At 39.4% G+C, this 17761-nt stretch overlaps 1 protein-coding gene across 4 annotated transcripts in view; it reads right to left on the bottom strand.

Moving 5' to 3' along the window:
• MTHFD1L (methylenetetrahydrofolate dehydrogenase (NADP+ dependent) 1 like) overlaps positions 1-17761 on the bottom strand; it is a 156895-nt gene that overhangs the window by 62495 nt on the left and 76639 nt on the right. For all 4 annotated transcript variants that reach the window (XM_080389690.1, XM_080389691.1, XM_080389689.1 and 1 more), the window contains 4 exons: positions 3924-4063; positions 2201-2242; positions 1085-1185; positions 487-664 (listed from right to left, as the gene is read on the bottom strand). In XM_080389690.1, coding sequence (XP_080245816.1) covers positions 487-664; positions 1085-1185; positions 2201-2242; positions 3924-4063 — 461 coding nt within the window. The remainder of the gene's footprint in view (positions 1-486; positions 665-1084; positions 1186-2200; positions 2243-3923; positions 4064-17761) is intronic.

The raw sequence follows: 17761 nt of genomic DNA, 5'->3' as shown, positions 1-17761 counted from the left end.
CTCTGCACTGACCTCTCTGGCTGGGCAGGAGTGGAGCATGAGCATGCACGTGCCACTTCGATCATCTTTCATACAGAGAGTGAATGTTTCAGGGAGCCGCATCTTGGTGCAACACCCATGACAGTGAGACTCTAACTATATATATTTCATTTTAGCTGATTTTTAGGACAAATACAATGACTGTGAGATCTTTGTGGAGAAGCCTCCCACAATAATTTGTGAATGATCCACCTACAGATACACCGTTATGTTAAAGAAGAAAGTATCAGAAACATCATTCAATGCACTAAACAGTGACCGTTACCAGCAAGTATCCTGCTCCTCTGATTAGACAAGCCACAAATTGATTGTTCCCTCCAGCTCTTGTGATACCAAGCCAAGTCAAGCCCCTTTCCAAGTGTCTTAGATAGCTCTGTTGCAATGTTCTTGTTTCAAATCCATCACTGATGCAGCATATATTCATGGAAAAAAATAAATAAATCTTACCTCCAAGCTGTAGAGATACTTGAAACTGTTTTTCTGATTGGCTGCCTTCTCCACAGCTTGAGCTAATTTTACTGCTCCTCTACCACCAGTTGACCAGTGAGTGCAGGGTACAGCATCAAATGCTCCAGATTGCTTCGCAATCTTGCACACCAGATCAACCTCAGCAGGAGAGTCAGTTCTGCCAACCAAACAGTTCCATCTCATTATTTTGTTTAATTGGTTCTCTCATATAACCTCATATACTTAGCCTTATTCTACCATCAGCAGTTGTAAAACAAGTCTCTACAGAAATTGTGCCATATATATAATGCATCTACATACAGCATATGTATTTACATGTTTCAAGAACACTTTTTGTAATTGTTACAGCTAATTAACATGGAAGATTAATAGTTCCATAACAGCATATACTTTTTTGGTGGTTTTAAACCCATAAGACCAAGCTGAGGATTTAAAGGTCTTTATACTCATGATGAAAAATGGAAATTCTTTAATAGCTTCTTTTCTTCATGTCAAAACTGATTAATTTAAAAACCAAGAGAAGTGTGAAATTTGAACTGTGGATTTACTCACAACAGTAATGAAAGACTAGACTTACTTGAAAACGTTTAGAGCAACCACAACAGGAACTCCAAAGAGCTGAGTAATTTGAATCTGTTTCTGTAGATTACAGCAGCCATCAGCTACCAGCTGGAGGTTCTGTGCAATTAAATAAAAATTAATGGAAATGGTAAGATACATCAAGTCTTCTCCAGCCAAAGAATTTTCCATAAATTAAAGTGAACATAAACAGTGCTGATCATGACAGTTGCAAGCAAGTAAAATGCTTCCAGACAAAAATATTTTGGCACTTGTTAATTCTTGTTTCAATTAACAAGTAACAGACATATTGAAGTAACTAAGTAGTGTCCAGAATTTGTACATGAATGCATTGCTGGTTGCCCATCACGATTGTGAAAAGGCTGTTAGTCTCTTGTTTGCAAAGTTTATAAACAAAATACAGTAGTGGGGTTGGGTTTGATATACAGATGTGGTAGATGTATAGTCTAATCTATATATACATATATAACCCAGATAAGAGCACATTAGTGGATTTCCTTATTTACTCTTTTACCTCACACTTTGTAGGCCCTATCTTAACTGCAAAAACACACATATCCTTAGCCTGGTAAAACCAAAAGACCAGAATTTGTCTACAGTGAAGAGACAAACAAAACTTGTAGAATCCACTCTTGTTTGAAGAGTGACATCCAACACCAAATGTAAAGCACAAACAGATTAAAACAGTTGTTTAATGAACAGGTTAAGCTATCATTCATTTCAGAGAGTGTCTTTGACCCCTGCACCACTCTGCTCTTGTGCTTCCATAAAGGCCTGTATGATGGACTGGAATGAAGAGCTGATCAGTCTGAAAACTTAGTGGCCCTGGAAAAGCTACCGAAAAAAAGTTATTTTTCAGCTAGCTTAGTCACACACATAGCACACACAAGAGGGATAACACCAAGTGGCTGGGGGAAGGCGAGTTGGCTTTACTTGTTGGCAATGGCTGTTAGAGATGTTCACTGAATGCCAGCATTAGAGCATGCTATTTGTCAAACCTGAGGCTGCACACTATCCAGCCAGAGGAATGAGAATTTCTAACTCTCCATACATGCCATTATTTTGTCCCTTTAAACAAAAAGTTCTCCTAAGGTTTTATAATAGTTCCTCTTACCTCTTCTGTGTATTCTTTCTTCAAGGGGGCACCAGCAGTTACCTGGAGTAATAAACAATTGAACTCATCACAGACTGACATTTGTCATAATCCTAAATGGTCAGCAGTGCACTTTTGCTTAGTTTCTGCATTGTCAGTCAGCACATAATCACACACAATATCACAGCTTGACTGCAGCTTCTGCTTTATTCCAAGTTACACTGGTACATGAAGAATAGCAACACTTCCTATGGTATTTGGGTGTCAAGACACAGGTAGTGACTCAGCAACTATTTGTAAATGTTTTATTAGAGTGGAGGCAATTGGATCCCATTCCACATGCTTAATGCACCTGCAGTGCAAAGACAGCAACCTCTAACAGCTGGCGGAATAACAGTAACACAGGTGACTAGAAGAGGAACATCATCTTTGGGTGTTCTGTAGTTACTGCCTGTGGCAAGAAACTGCATGCAAGTTATTTACTCTGCTGGAAAGCATAAAGGTATATAGACAAAGAGTATCATCAGAGTACTATATTGAGTCTCCAAGGGCCACATACATTGATCCCAGGCACTGGACTTAGTTACTTTTGTCTGAAGCGTTGGCCTTGGTCCATTTTATAGTTAACCTCCCAGTAAAAGTATCTACATGCCTCTATGAATGGTTTATGTAAACAAATGAAACTTTATACTTCTAAAGACATAGATCTGACAGAAATAGAGACAGTTATTAAGACATATGTAAGTCCTATTTTTGCTAGATTGGATGATAACACACATGATAATATATCTGCCTTGATAGGCAAGGGGGAATATCACCAAAAATAAAGAAAACTTTTATTAGAATTGGACTAAACTGACAGAAAGTTATACAATTACGTCAACTTGAAAAACTGAAAAAGGACAGCTCAGCTTTAGCTTTGAGGGATGATTAGCTGTAAGGGAGGCCATGCATTCCAAAATTTTGTGGCTGTGGAAACAGCTCTGGTATTTTCACCCAGTGAGGTTTTCCCTGGCAGCATCACTCTCTTGCATGCTGCTGGGCAGATGGAAGTGTTTCTAGGAGCTAAAGTGTCTGTCTGCATGGCTACCAGACTCATCTGATTGTATGACTGAGGAGTACTTCTACAATCAGTAGTCTGTATGAGTCTTTTAGTGGCTTAAATAGCAAAAAATTGTACATTGGTCACTAATGGTACACCGGGAAAACCCTTGCAAAGTTTTATCAGTTACCTCAGCATCCCTGAGGGAATTAACCTGAGCAGATTAAAAGGACAGGAGAGTTTCCCACTGATGCAGTGAAAGAAATCTCATAAACCTCCACTAACGATGTTCCCTACTTCCACTCTCATCCTGCAACCCTAACTCTTCCCAATCCTCCTCAGCTGCCAACTTTTGCAGCCTGTGACTACTTCAGTGCACTTACAAATGCTATTTCAAAAGGCAGAGAAAAGAATATATATACATATTATAGCTCTTTAAAAAAAACCACAAAAACAAACGCAAACAAACTTCCCTCCCTCAGCAAGATTTATTACTTCAGAGCTCTTTCATCCCTCTTCTTTCATTTGTGCCTTCCCATTCCTGCATTACCTTTGGAGGTAATGTCTATAAAATGAGGTAACTCAGGAGGGATATCTAAATACTACCCACGGGCTACCTCCAGTATTTTTTAAAGCAAAATATTTTACTTATTTCAAATATTAGCAACCATTTTATTTCCCAAGAAAGGTGAAAAAACTTACATTTGGCCCACCTCCATGCATCTTCAAAGCCCTCACTGTAGCAACAAGTACAACCACACTGGGAACCAAGCCAGAGGCTCTGCATTTGATGTTGAAGAATTTCTCCATCCCAATGTCAGCACCAAAGCCAGCTTCAGTTACTGTTAAACATTAAAAAAACCAAAACAAAACCACACATAAAACATGCTTTTGGTTAAACACTGGAGAATATTTCTACTTTAGCATACAGTACACTTAAATATACATGAGTACTCAGTTTTGAATGAAGTTTCAAATAGAGATCTATTTACATTACTGAGTCTGATTAAAAAAATATTCCCGACTCAGAAATAAATTATCTTATTCTTGATATGTACAATATGTCATCAAAAGTAGTCACATCAAGGGAAAAACCCCAAGTAATCAAAATTAGTTTGAATCAGTCTTTTGAAAACATCTAGTCCTCTAAAATAGCTGTTTCTATGTAATTATATTTATTTAAAATGTCTGCAAACTCTTACAGATATTATGACTTCCCTACATTACTCCTCCTCCCTTGATTTTACTAAAGATATTCTTTAATCACAACTAATGGACCTAAATTCTCCCAGGTTTGCAAAACTTCTGGTCATCTCTTGCTTTTGTGGAGAGCATGTCCAGTTATAAAACAAACCAACAGTTACAGTCATGTGTCAGTGTTGAAGATACTATTAAATAGTGAATTCTATAACAGGATTTTGCACCAGAGAAGTCACATATTAATGTAACATGATTCAGGAGAAAAACCTGTGCAGAATATTAGGATATGCCTGGCAATGTATTTTTAGCAGAGCTACAAATAAAAGATGATAATCTGTATCAAATTATGTCAGTATTTTCAGAGCTAATTTACTCTGATTTGTCAAATATCAATTATTGCAATTACCTCTTCTAAAATGCAAATAATTTCTTTTTAGTAGACAAACATAAGCACATCGCAATTAAAAAAAATAAATCAAGGGATTAAATCTCCTGTCGGTTGAAAATTTGCCAGTGTAACTATTTCCCACCAGAACATACTGAATGGGTTCAATGCGTGCCTCTGGAAGATGTGAAGGGACTTTCAGGCAGACAAGTCAGGGTGGGAAAATAGCTTGCTCCAGAGGCTTCTGGACCTGACTCCAAGCAGAGCTGGTAACATGTCCTTGTAACCTCAATCAGCTTGCAAAAACTAGTAAATTCCTTTTTCTTTCTCTCCCTCTTGCCAGCAGTTTTGACCCTCATGCTTAGGAGGGGAGGGGAGCACAAACAGCTGATTGAACATTTTGGGGTTGGAAACCTTCAGCAGCATGAAGGAGGAGGAGGTACAGATCTGCTCTGCTGCTGTGGGACAAAGTATCTTTCTGTTGGCTGCTGATGCGTTTTAGGAAGTCCCAGACTTCGTGCATTTGTCCTCACTCTACTGGTCCTTTCCCACCTTTTCTTCATTTTGCACAGGCTGAAACGATTGCCTGCGTGGCTCTGCTCAGAGGGAGGAAACGGCTGCTGAGGCTGGGGGAGGGAGCAAGAGCTAGCAAACAAGGGGGTGGGCATGCCAGGGGGAGCAGGGACCTCTTGAATTAATACCGTGGCAAGTGTCGTGATTAACATTCTCCAAAATCATTGTTATAAGTATATTCTCTTTTTTAGAATTGCCCTGAGAAAAACAGACATACCAAACATGGAAAGAAAAGAAAAGAAAACAAAACAAAACAAAAAGAGGTTTACACAAACACAATAATTCACGGGAACAAAGCTAACGTCAGGATAAGTCATATTAAAAGCAGAGCCAGGGATCAGATGTCTGCTTTCCAGTAACCTCCATTCTTCTCCAGTCTCTTACGCAGCACAGGGTGATTAATGAGAACACTCAGTCAGGAATATATAACCACAATCAATCTTTAATATAAACAATAGATAAACTAGCAAGTACTTGAGAGGGTGGGAAAATAATTTGTCTCTTACAGAGACTGCCAGCGTACACACATAGCAGTCTCCTAACATTTCCAAACAAAGTTTCCAGAGAGCTAATCCTTTCATGCCAAGCCTCTTCAAGGGTCAGTTTTCCTTAGAGAAAGGGGGATTGCAAGTCTACCTTTCAGTGAGAGAAAAGCAGAGGTGTCAGCCTTGCAGTAAGCACAGCAACCACTCACACAGCACTTCACAGCTCTTGGGGAGGTGCTAGCCACCCTTCCGGCAGTCTAAGCAGCCAGGGCAAATGCCCAGGAAAGCTGTGTGTGCCGTGCATATTCCTCTATTTTTTTTAATGCTTGCCTTTGATATAGAGGGCAAAATGCACACTTGCCTGAACAACCCATATACTATACCAGCATCTGAAAAGCTAACAGAACACTGGTGTTCTCTGATGTGAGTGCCACAACATGGAGAAAGGGATTTTTTCAGATGAAGCGGAGGAAAGGGAGACAAACATTGGTGCTTTCTCCAGCGTGCAGAAGGAAACAAGACGCAGTAGAAAAGCTGCCTGGATGAAAGTTGCAACTCCCTTTTATTTCCTCTGAGGGATAGTGAGAAGATAGAGTAATATGCCAAGCTACTATATTTTAAAATCTTTGTGCTGAAACACGTAATACAATTACTTTCAGATTGTTTCCTGCTTTCAGATGAAAGTGTCAATGAAAAACAAATACAGACTATGAATGGGAAGTTTCATGCTAGTCTACACTCAGAGATTATAAAACAGATAATCACTTTAAATGTAACAACAGAACTTTAAAGTGATACATAGGTAGATTTATTTTGGTTCTCATTCCTCATTCACGGTTTGTCAACAGAAGGCAATTACAGATTACAGGTAAACTGACAAAGATTTTTGGGAGCAAACATCTACCTAGCCAGATGTAGTCTGCTGTACCTCACCTGAAGGAAAGTTAATGGCGCAACTGCTACTACCTGCCCGCAGTGTCTGTACCCAACTTCAGTGCTCCTCCCGGAAAGCCTCTTCATCCCATCCCCTGCCAAGTGGCCATTTCCCAGCCCCGGGAATCACTGCTACCTGTGCTGCTGCCCTGCAAGCAGGTAGGGGGGTTGTAATAGACATGACGGTGCTGGCATGCCGTTAAATGCTTGCTTTGATTTCCTGGTCAAAACCACAGCAGTTCTAATGGAGGTAAAGAGTAAATGATTTGCCTTCAGCAACCTCATAGAAATCATACAGGTATTTGCACTTCCAGCCTGAGAACACAACCCCATGGCGACATATGCCAATACAGATCAGGGATTTTACAGTCCCAGGTTTGCTTTGCATTCTGGATCCCCTTCTTGCACAGACAAGACTGGACAACTATCTGGACAAATACTAATAGATAATTTTCTGGGTGTAATTTCAGTGAGTACAGCACTCTGGACTATCTTACTGCGTGGTCATATGAAGTGCAAACCCTAATTCTACAAATACTCTGTTGTTTCATTTTATGCTTCAATATTATAGCCTGAGTATCATAAGGAACATTAGAATGTAGATTAAAAGTTAAAATTTCATGTATCAGCAATGCACTACCATTACATTACTCTTAATACTGGGCCATAGGTCAAATAGCAATTAATATACACATATATATCAGAAGTAAACTGCATCAAAATGCTCCAGTAAGTTCAAATAATTTCTTCTCATAAAAGATCCATGTGAGGGTTACCAAAAGCTAGGGTCATTCTAACACATCAGGGTAATAGGGGAATCTTGTTTCACAACAACAATGGGCAAAACACAACACAATTACTACAGGTCTTTCTACATGTAATTTATATAACACCTACTTAACTCAGTTCAGCTACCAAAACTACCAATAAACCGGAGTTTTCATTTAGACCAAGAACCCTAAATATCCAAGTTAGGTACAAAAGGGGAAGGAAAAGCTCATAAACATGGAATTAAGCAACAGTGATGATGAGAAGTCTGTCAGGTGATGTAAAGTCTGAACAATTGATATTCACTGTCGTCTCTAATTCCACTTCAGGGTTCAGGTAAATGAACCATCACTCTGATGGTTTTGCTTCTTGTTTATAATTACCATAACTTCTTCATGGAATTACTACCTTACCAAGCACATCTGGGAATATTTTATCACCTACACATAACAATAGCTTAAATAGCCAGTGCCATGGTTGAAACAGCTAATCAGATTTCATCGTCATGCTTAATACAACGTATAATTTTTCTCTGTCTAAAAATACATCTATCGTGCTATAGCTGCATAAAGTGGTTCCACATTAGCCTCATACATACATACTGCTCAAAAGCCTTACAGAAAGTGATGCTGAAGAATTTTTTAAAAAAAGATATTTCACCCACAATTGAACTTCATGTAAACTGAGGGTAATTTCTAGTGAAAGTAGCTTCTCCCTAGTCTGCCCCTTCTATCAGCAAATCAATGTCAAAATAAAATATTTGTCCTATAAAGGGCCAAGTCAGATGCGTACACATGAGGCAAAGCTTTAGGACACGGATTTGAGCCTGGATTCCTGAACAATGTAAAAGGAAATGGAAACTCTGAGCTGCAAGCTGCCATTTACTCCCCACGTGTAAACATATCTGTTCTGGTGCAGCTGTCTGCTAGTAAACTCAGGAAAAGAAGAGTTCAAAGTCACAGAAGCACATGAACTGTGAACCTGGAGCTGGAGGCATGCTAGCTGTAAAGTACTGATATGCTCTTGTTTAACTGAAAAATACCAAGGTGCACAACTGCCAAGATAAACTAGGATGATCAGTGATTTCTCTAACAGGATATCATATTTTTGTTAGTATAGCTAGGGATGAATAAACCAGATGTTTGTCCATTCTGACTCCAGCAATTATTTGATGTGAACTTCCATTATTATGACTGATTTTGGAATGTAACAGATACTTTTCCCCCTCTCTCTTAACAGAGGGAGTTTTCCTGTTCATTTTTCTTCCAAAGCGTTCTCAGATGGCATGCAACACAGGCACTTGCTGCTACCACCACTGGACACAAAGTCCAGCAGAAAACTACGCATGCATATATTAAGGTCGAACATTTTTCATGCCATGAAGAAAATAATTTCCATCAGCTATCACAGTTTTATGTTGTTGTTGGGAGTCCTAGAAGAAATGGTAATAGGAAAAATACTTGCCACTTAGTTTAGCAGAACATAAGCTCATTGGAGGTTATGGGCGCTTTTCACCCTTTCCTAAAGAAAGATGCCAGGGCAGTGCGTGCTCTGCACAGGTACAGGCACTGGGGGTTTCTGAGTGTTGCCCACCAATCCATGCTTTTGACTGAGCCAGCAGATATGGCAGTCCTGGCTTCTTTAAGCCTAAAGTATCACACTTTTAACAGCTAATAATGGGGTTTCTTCCACAAGAAGTCCTGACCAAACTAAACTGCTGCTCAGAAAGCAGCTTATATAAAGTAATGTTCAATAGTAGGTTACTATTCACTTGAGACTTTCTGCATGGAAGTCTCTCCAAAGACAGAGAGCAGCCCACCTGCACAAGCACCCCCCAAGAGACATGCTATAAATGCCTGGTTTCTGGTTCCAGCAGCATAACCTCCAAGCTGCAATACTCAAGCTCTAGTGCTTGAAATCTTTCCTAATGTAAATTTCTTTGGAGGAAAAAAATCTCCTGGAAATTTTCAGCTTCCCCACACAAACAAAATAAGTCAGCTGAAAACAAAGGTTTACATTCAAGTTCCCTGCCATCATACCCCATGACAGCAGCAGTTCAACTCATACCCCTTCCTCCAAAGGAGACTTGTCCACAGTGGCTCAGAGTCCCAGGCCTCAGCTGACTGCCACTGCCTCCTGGCAGCAAGGGCTGCATGGGGACCTCGGCTCCCAGGAATACACTTAATTTAAGGGCTGATTCCCTTGGGACCCCATAACAAGCTATTACAACCTTTTGCTCAGAAACATTTCTTTTTCCATCAGAGATGAATTTTACCAGCGAAATGCAGAGCAGCTTTGAACGAGAAACTAAAGGTTACAGCATAACTTCTCAGTTATGCACTTTAAATACCAATTGCTGTTAACTTTCCAAGAGCATTGCATATATTTAATAAATAAATAGACACAAAGACTCACCGATTATTCCCAGACTATAGACAGAAAACCAGCAGAAAGTTCACTTTATTTACTACAAGCCAGACAGGTGAAAATAGCCCTTAAATCTTGATTCTCTCACAATTAAGGATACGACTATCTTTGTTGGGTTTATGTGCCTGCTTATATATGTATGCTGCCCAAGCTGGATTTGAAATTCAGGGGGGAAATCAAACTGAAAACTGCAGGAGCTGACAGGAGTGGCACTGTGTGACAGAAAGCATGCTCTGCACATCTCCACAGCTCTGCTTGCCTCCCCCTCTTGAAAATGTACAGAAGCGCAGCTGCAGTGATTCCTGCCTACAAAGCACCAATTTAGGGCATGGCTTTACACTGTGGCTGAACCGAAATGAACACTCTGCCTAGCTGAAAGGGCAATTCCTCTTCCGTCTTGAGTCTCCCACCTTTCTTCCCTGCCCTCTCTCTCCCTCCCTCCCTGCTGCCCAGACTTCCCACAAATTTTGGCAATCATCTAATTGGAAGGTAAACCATTGGAATTGGCTAACCAGAGAAAAAACAAACAGAAAAACACAGAACAACAACATTTTTTTTTCCCTCTGGGTAAGATTTGAATCAGCTGAAGTGAGACCAGACAAGGTCTAAACATGTTCAAACAAGCAGCAAAAGCAGACAAGCAGAAGCAGGGGAAGGAAGGGAGATGTATTTCAACAGCAGAAAATTGTTAATTCGTCCCTAGCCACCTTGTCAAACCATACTCTGATATTTCGAATGTAAAATTTGACATCTTCTCCCAGCTCACAAGTAATAAGCTCATTATTTAGATTTATTATTGGAGATTAAAAACCTGAAGACATCTTACAAACCACAAACAATTAATTCTAATAGAAATAAAGTGAGCTGTATGTGGCTTCACATGCTACATGTTTCTCTGAAACCCTCTGTAAGCCTGCTGGGTTTTACAGTCACTTCCTCTTAACTCCTGTGTCCTATACTCATGTAAAGACCCATAATTCATAGCCTAAGTGCTGGCCCCTGACATGAATTGCAATGCATAACTGAATACAGCACCCAAATATACACAGTTCTCCCTCTTCTAACTTCCTTCTGTTACAATATTAACTAGAAAATTTCAAACAAAAGAACTGTGAATTTTAGGTTGCATCTTTTTACCATTCATAGCACATTTCCTTTGAGGTAACAGAGCATCATTTGCTCATAAGACAGATGACCATGTTTTTAAAATGGAGCACAATTAATGGCACAGGAATAAGGCAATTACATTATCTCATACTTAAGAGATCATCGTGGCCTTTGGAAAAGAATTATTAGCCTTCTGGTAATTGCATAATTAAAACCTCACCACTTTTTTATTTGGAGTTGCATGAAAGGAATAATTAACAGCAGCAGTGATGGCTCTTCATTTAAGGCCGTTCTTCTACAATTCCTCAACTGCAAGGAGTATATTAACTTACAGTACCTACGGTATTACCCTAAGTGCTTAAAATAAATTTCATCATACCTAAACCATGTTTCTTTCTCTGTATCGCACTACCAGACTTTCATTTACTTTCACTTTTAAAAGATACATTTGGCTGAAGCTCCTGCCGCAAACACCGCTTCCATCAAACTGAGGCTGCTCTGTGTTGAGCTCTCGGGCTTTGGGTCCTCCTACTCCCCTTGGAAGAGCTGCAGTAAATGGACTTTGAACATGCTTTGAGAAGTCATGTTATAAGTCATGTTATATATACGTGGAAAACACTGACTTCAAGAGGCAGGCAAAGAGCCTGAAGATCTCTTCCCTGGAAAAGTTCTACCCATTTCATCAAATGGCCATGCAGTAACACCTGCCTTAGCACCAGTATTGCACCGATTCATGAAAAAGGAAAGGGGAGAAACAAAAGATCTTATTCTTGAGACAGAACACCACCTCCCCATATGCCCCAGAAGATGGCATACCTCTAAAGAGCAGCAGAAATACAATTAGGCAATGAGTGATAATACAGGCAGTGAATAGCAAACACATAATTTTCTGCAGCCATTAAGGGTACCCTCAGAACCTACCACGACTCAAGAGACAACATCCATCTAACCAACCACCACCACATGCCGGGCTGCGGCTTTTCACGCACTCCCACATGCCTTCAGATGGGCACAGCTACAAGGGGTGGCAAGGCCAGGAATTCACCTTGCCAGCCACACATGTTCCTTTTCTTGCTACAACAGAAGCGCCTGCGCATGGATGGCAGGAGAGTAGCATTGGCTGAGGCTGCAGCAGATGCCACACAACAAAGAGCTGCCGCTGAATCAGGATGATCAATGCTCCTGTCACTTGGCGCAGTCACCCGAGGCATGCCAGGCATGGAGTCATCAATCACCGAAGTGTAAGCCTACCCCATAATGCATGCAACTATTTGCCTTGGGCTGCTGCCTTGTTAGAACTCCCCCAGAATCTTTACAGAGGCACACATTTTAAGAAGTATTCCCCACTCTGCCCTTCTGAAGTCCTGGGGAGTGCTTGCTTATTATGATAAAATTTTGTCCATGACTTAGTCACTGTCTCTTCAGCATGCGCACGTAGTGAATCCTCCTTCTAGGAAGAGGAACAGGTTTTGGTTTTATTTCATTCCACTTAGTCTTTGCTAGGAGACAGAACACACGCCCATAGTGACTGGCCTGGGAAGGGACACCAACAACACTATTCTTGACAAAACTACTGAGCTATGCTTTAGAAATTCATGAAAATGGGCATCTCCTGTTACATATCTCCAGGAAGGAAAGTATTCCACTACACTAGTGGTTTGTCTTTTTGAAAAAATGGCCCAGTGAAGCATCTGACACAAAGGTTGTAAATTACTCTACAAGACCATCCCAAGAACTTAGCTGGAGAGCTCTGCGCTCACGGAAATTCTACAAAGAGTGCAATACATGTATCAAACACCTACAGAATTTAAGATAGCAATACACAGAAAGACTTTCCACAGAGAGAGAAAGCACCAGATCCTGTTAGTATTTTAGGAGATGGGAAAAAGTGCCTAGTGGTGAGAATGTACAGCATAAGCTGCAGAAGATCAGATGAAGGTAGAAGCAGCAGGTCTGTAAAGTCCACTGTGCTGCACAGACTTTGTGAAATAGCCACATGCATGCAGAAGTGCATCAGAAGCAACTTTGGAAATTGTGGAAGCTTTTCGGATGTAAGCCCTCCAACAACTTTTGCAGGTAGGCATTAGCTTGGTTGCAATCACATGTATTTTTAAAATAAACTGTACAAACCCAGTATTTGAACTGCTATTCAAAGTATAAGATTGATGGCTTGTGTCAAACTTATCAATATAATTTTTGCATGAGGAAAAAGGACTCAGCTGGTTAAAATTGCTGTGGAAAATAACTGTGTCTGTTGAACCATATGTGTGTGCATATGCGTAATCTATCTTACAGAAAGAATTACAAACTGAGGAGAGTAAAGGTACTAAGGTCACACACCAACAAATCCCACATGGAGAAGGATTTTCCTACATGGATTTCCCAATTAAGAACACAACCAAAACCAAAATCAAACCAAACCATAATTCTGCTAGTTTACGAGCCAAATTCTTTCAATTGCTCACATCTAAGCCAATTCTTTAATGCCTATTGTGAATTTCTCCACTTAACCACAATTCACGTAATCAAGGCAGCAGAATTGCCATTGCAAACTACCCATTACCATTTCTGAAATATTTGTACATTATTAGGGGAACTTCCTTTACTAATGATTATAAAATATTAATTTTTTTCAGTTCCTCTTCATAATTGCCCATCATCTTGTCATCTGACCTACTCTGTTGTTCTTGGCACTCCCCTGCATTTTTGTGCTTTCTCTTTCCTTGTGCAGTGAAGGACCCCAAACTGTACGCTGAATTCCTAATTGGCTGCAGGAAAAGCTGAACCTGCAACCCTTGATTTATGAAGCTGTTACTCAGCCTCTTGGGAGCTCTGTTTGAGGCACAGTAGATGGAGGCAGCAGATAGATGCAGCATCCTCATGCATGTAAAGCATCAGTTCTGTCCCTGAAGCTTCATTCCCACTCAGAGCTTGCAGTCAGGGCTAAATTGAAGATACATTGTAAGCACATGCCTTATTACTGCAGGAAGCAAAGTTGAAGAGTTTGGAATCGTCAGCTTCAATGAAGTTGTCAGCATAGCAAATCAAGGATAAAGGGACCAACAAAAAGAGCCACCATATAAAAGACAGATAGGCCACACAAATTTAAAAATGGTTGTAAACCACATTTTCTCTCATGTATTTGAATCTGATCTGTTTTCTCCATCAAATCAAATCAATTACACAACAGTTATATAAAACTGCAAAAATCAAATTATAAGGTTAGAGCAGCAAACTGACCCTACACACCATTTAGGATACTAATCTTTCTTTTACTGTATTGTTTTATAGAATCAGAGAACAGTCTCTGAGCACTTTCAAATATTGTCACATCTGACCTTCAAAAGCACTTTGGCTATTTTCCAAAGCAACATTCTTCCCATTAACAAATTATACTGGCCATACATAATGTACCATTACTTGCAATCTAATTAACATGTTTAGAAATGGTTTAGAAACAAATTTATAACCTTAGCAATGAATTCTTGATATTTTTCTTTAAAGCTAATCTCACCAGGTCTTAAGATTAGATACATAAGCAAACTTAATTTCTGTTTTCAAAGAGAAATACCTATTTTCTGTTAAAATTATTCAGAAGTTCCCAGCACAAAATAACATATATAGTTAATGAAAATTAAAAAAAAAAAAACCACAACAATTTGAAGTCAGCACACTTTCAGAGAAACCACAGTATTTTTCTTTTATATTGTCTTATCATAGAGTACCTAGTAAATTTATGAAGCAAAACAAAACACCTGCAAATAAAAATCTTAGGAATCCTTTGCATGTGCATTTTTCTTCCAAGAAGATCTAAAGACATACTTTAAAGTTTCCCCCAAACCATGACATTATTTCAAATGGGCTGGTAGAGAGGATAACACAGGATGAGAAGAAACGTTCTGGAGTTCTGATCCCAAAGATGACTATGTACCCTTGAATAATTCTCCCTGAAACACCTATTAACTGAGCTCTCAGTGTGTATGTGTTTATGGAATACCAGTGGAAAACAGAAAATCAACTCTGCTAAATATAAGCTTGTACCAGATTATATTAAAACTCTGCCAACTATAATTACTATAATTAAAAATGGAAATACATGTATTTATGTCCTTAGCACATTTCACATTTGTATTGATTTCTCTGGAGCCTTGAAGATTTATGTCAACAGTTCACAAAGTAAATAAACAAACATTGCCCCCTCCATATTAATTATTAACAATTTTAATTATAAAAACTTTCAGACAACAACGCACTCCTGCAGATTCAGAATAATGCTCAAAAGATAAAAAGCAAAAAATGATTTCTCCAACATGATGGAAATGTCTGTACAAACCTAATTCTTATGCAAGTACTCCATAAAAAGAACATTAGATTTCAGTATCAAAAAGCCAGTAAAACAAACAAACAAAAAAATCTAATAAAGAACTTTCATTTTTAAATGATATTAAAAATAAACCATCCACTAAAATTAAAATTCAGCCTTTGAAAGGGGAGTTGAACTCTTTATGCATACTCTGCCCTGCTGACCCTTGCTAAAGGGTGTAAGTCAATATGAAATACTCACAAATGGAGAGAGGATGATGGATTTTCTGCCAAATAACCCTAAGCAAAAGTAACGCTGTTAGCTAGGGAGCCTGCTTTTATTTCCTCTGCCAAGTAATGAATTAAGAGAATTTCCTAGCATATATTATGTTTTACTATTTGCATTTTTTTAACCTCTGCTTCTTTTCTTCTTATAAATAAAAGCAATGCAACCAGTAGGTAACAAAAGAACAAAAGGAACTGCTTATTAGCTTCTTCTGAGTTGGGAGTTTTAAAACTAGTTAAGATTGCTAACTTGGGGAGAGGCAGGAGAATAAATAGGACAGAAGTTGCAATGTCATCAATTTCTACTCAGTAGAGTGGTATTTTATTTACCAGGAACTGGGCAGTGCCTCTACTTTCTGAATGAATGACAGATCCTTCCTATCTATTTTTACCTCTGGAAACTGTCCTGAGACCAAGAATAATGGATAGCCCTTAACAGTTGTACGCTCCAGACTTTTAATTTATGAATGTTACTGACAGAGGAAAGCGCTGTGTTAAGCTCTAACATGTTGCAGAAGAGGTCAGCATACAGGGCATTAAAATACCACGTCAGTTTGTCAGTGAATTCCTGATACATGTATAAGTACCGGCAGCTGCCATGACTCTAGAAAAGCCCTGTTACCTTAAAGTTCCTGTTACTGTAGTGTTTGGCATCTTACCATTTGCTATGGTGAGACAGTTCTTGTCCTCAAGAAAGTTTATAAACTGAATAAACAAATTGGGAAGAATGGCATTACATACACATAGAGACTGAAATGACTTAAGGATGCTCAAAGATGGAGGTGGTAACAAGATGCCTCCTGACATGTACCACAGTACGTCAGCCACAAGATAGACCAGGAGTTCTCAAGCAGAGAACATGTGCTGCTGATGACAAGCAATTGATTCAGCAGCTTTGCTTCCTTGTCTTTTTTGGGCAAGAAAGAGGAGAAAGGAGAGGTCTTTGCTGGACACCACCACTGCAGGAGCCAGTCAGCTTTAGTTACCAGCCAGCCAGCAGGAACATTCACGACACCCTTCCTGCCTCCCCATCGTCACCACGACAAATCGCCCAGGCATACAATCCCAACCCAAACACTACCTCACTACCTCTCCCTTCTACCCTGAAAACCCCTATAAAGAGAAGAAAGCATGGCTTTCTTAAATAAGCTATGCATGTCCAGTCCTCCCCTTGCTTCTGACCCAGCCAGCTCAGTTAACAGCGTGACAATTCATTCAGCACAGCACCGACACACACCCATGCCACTTCACAGCTCTTAGGCAGTGAGAAAACCATTTAATTCCTTTGCCAGTGAGGCACAGAGCAGCATCCATCTACCAGCAAAGTTTCAAAAAAACCTTGAAAACCACCATACAAGGCCACGCTAGCTCTTTATTATTTTCTATCATGTCGTTATGTTTTAAATTGCTTTCCTCACACTGAAATCACTTCACCTGCGAATTCAAATGCCTATAAATGTGCTGATTAAAATGCCATGGCATCTAACCTGAGAGCAGTGGTAACTCCTGGTCACTTGGAGGAAAGGCAGTCAAATACATAGTTTTGTTATCCTGCAGAGTAGACTTTTTGAGCAGAAGATATGCAGCTATTAATTACACAGGCTCTAAACGAAAGGAAAAGACAGAGTTGCTGAACTAAAGAATGAGTGTCAGAGTCTGCAAAGGAAATTAAAACAAATAGCAAGGGTCTTCAGCCACACAAATTAAAAAGTAGAAATCAGTAAAGTGAAGTCCCGATAATATATTAAAGATGGAATTGAAAAAACCCAAAGTACTCAAGAGCTGAATGCACTACTCTTAACAAAGAGTGAATCAGGAATTTCAAAATCCTGGAAGGAAAAAGAGAACCATAAAGCTTGTATCAGCATTTTAAATAAATTTCTTTTCTCTTGCTGCCTTGTACCTGAGAAGCATCAAAATCTGTATTTAAGTCATGTAAGAGGAGTGAGGGGAAATCTGAGTAACTACAGGCTTAATGTTTTTCAAACATTTTAAGAAGAGAATAATTTTTTAAAAATTTGAGGTAAGTAAGGAATATAAACTTTGTCTACCAGAGGCAGGCTGTGCCAGATACA

This window comes from Falco punctatus (genome assembly GCF_963210335.1).
Source record: "Falco punctatus genome assembly, chromosome: 5".
Taxonomy (NCBI): domain Eukaryota; kingdom Metazoa; phylum Chordata; class Aves; order Falconiformes; family Falconidae; genus Falco; species Falco punctatus.
This window is presented reverse-complemented; position numbering and strand designations above follow the sequence as displayed.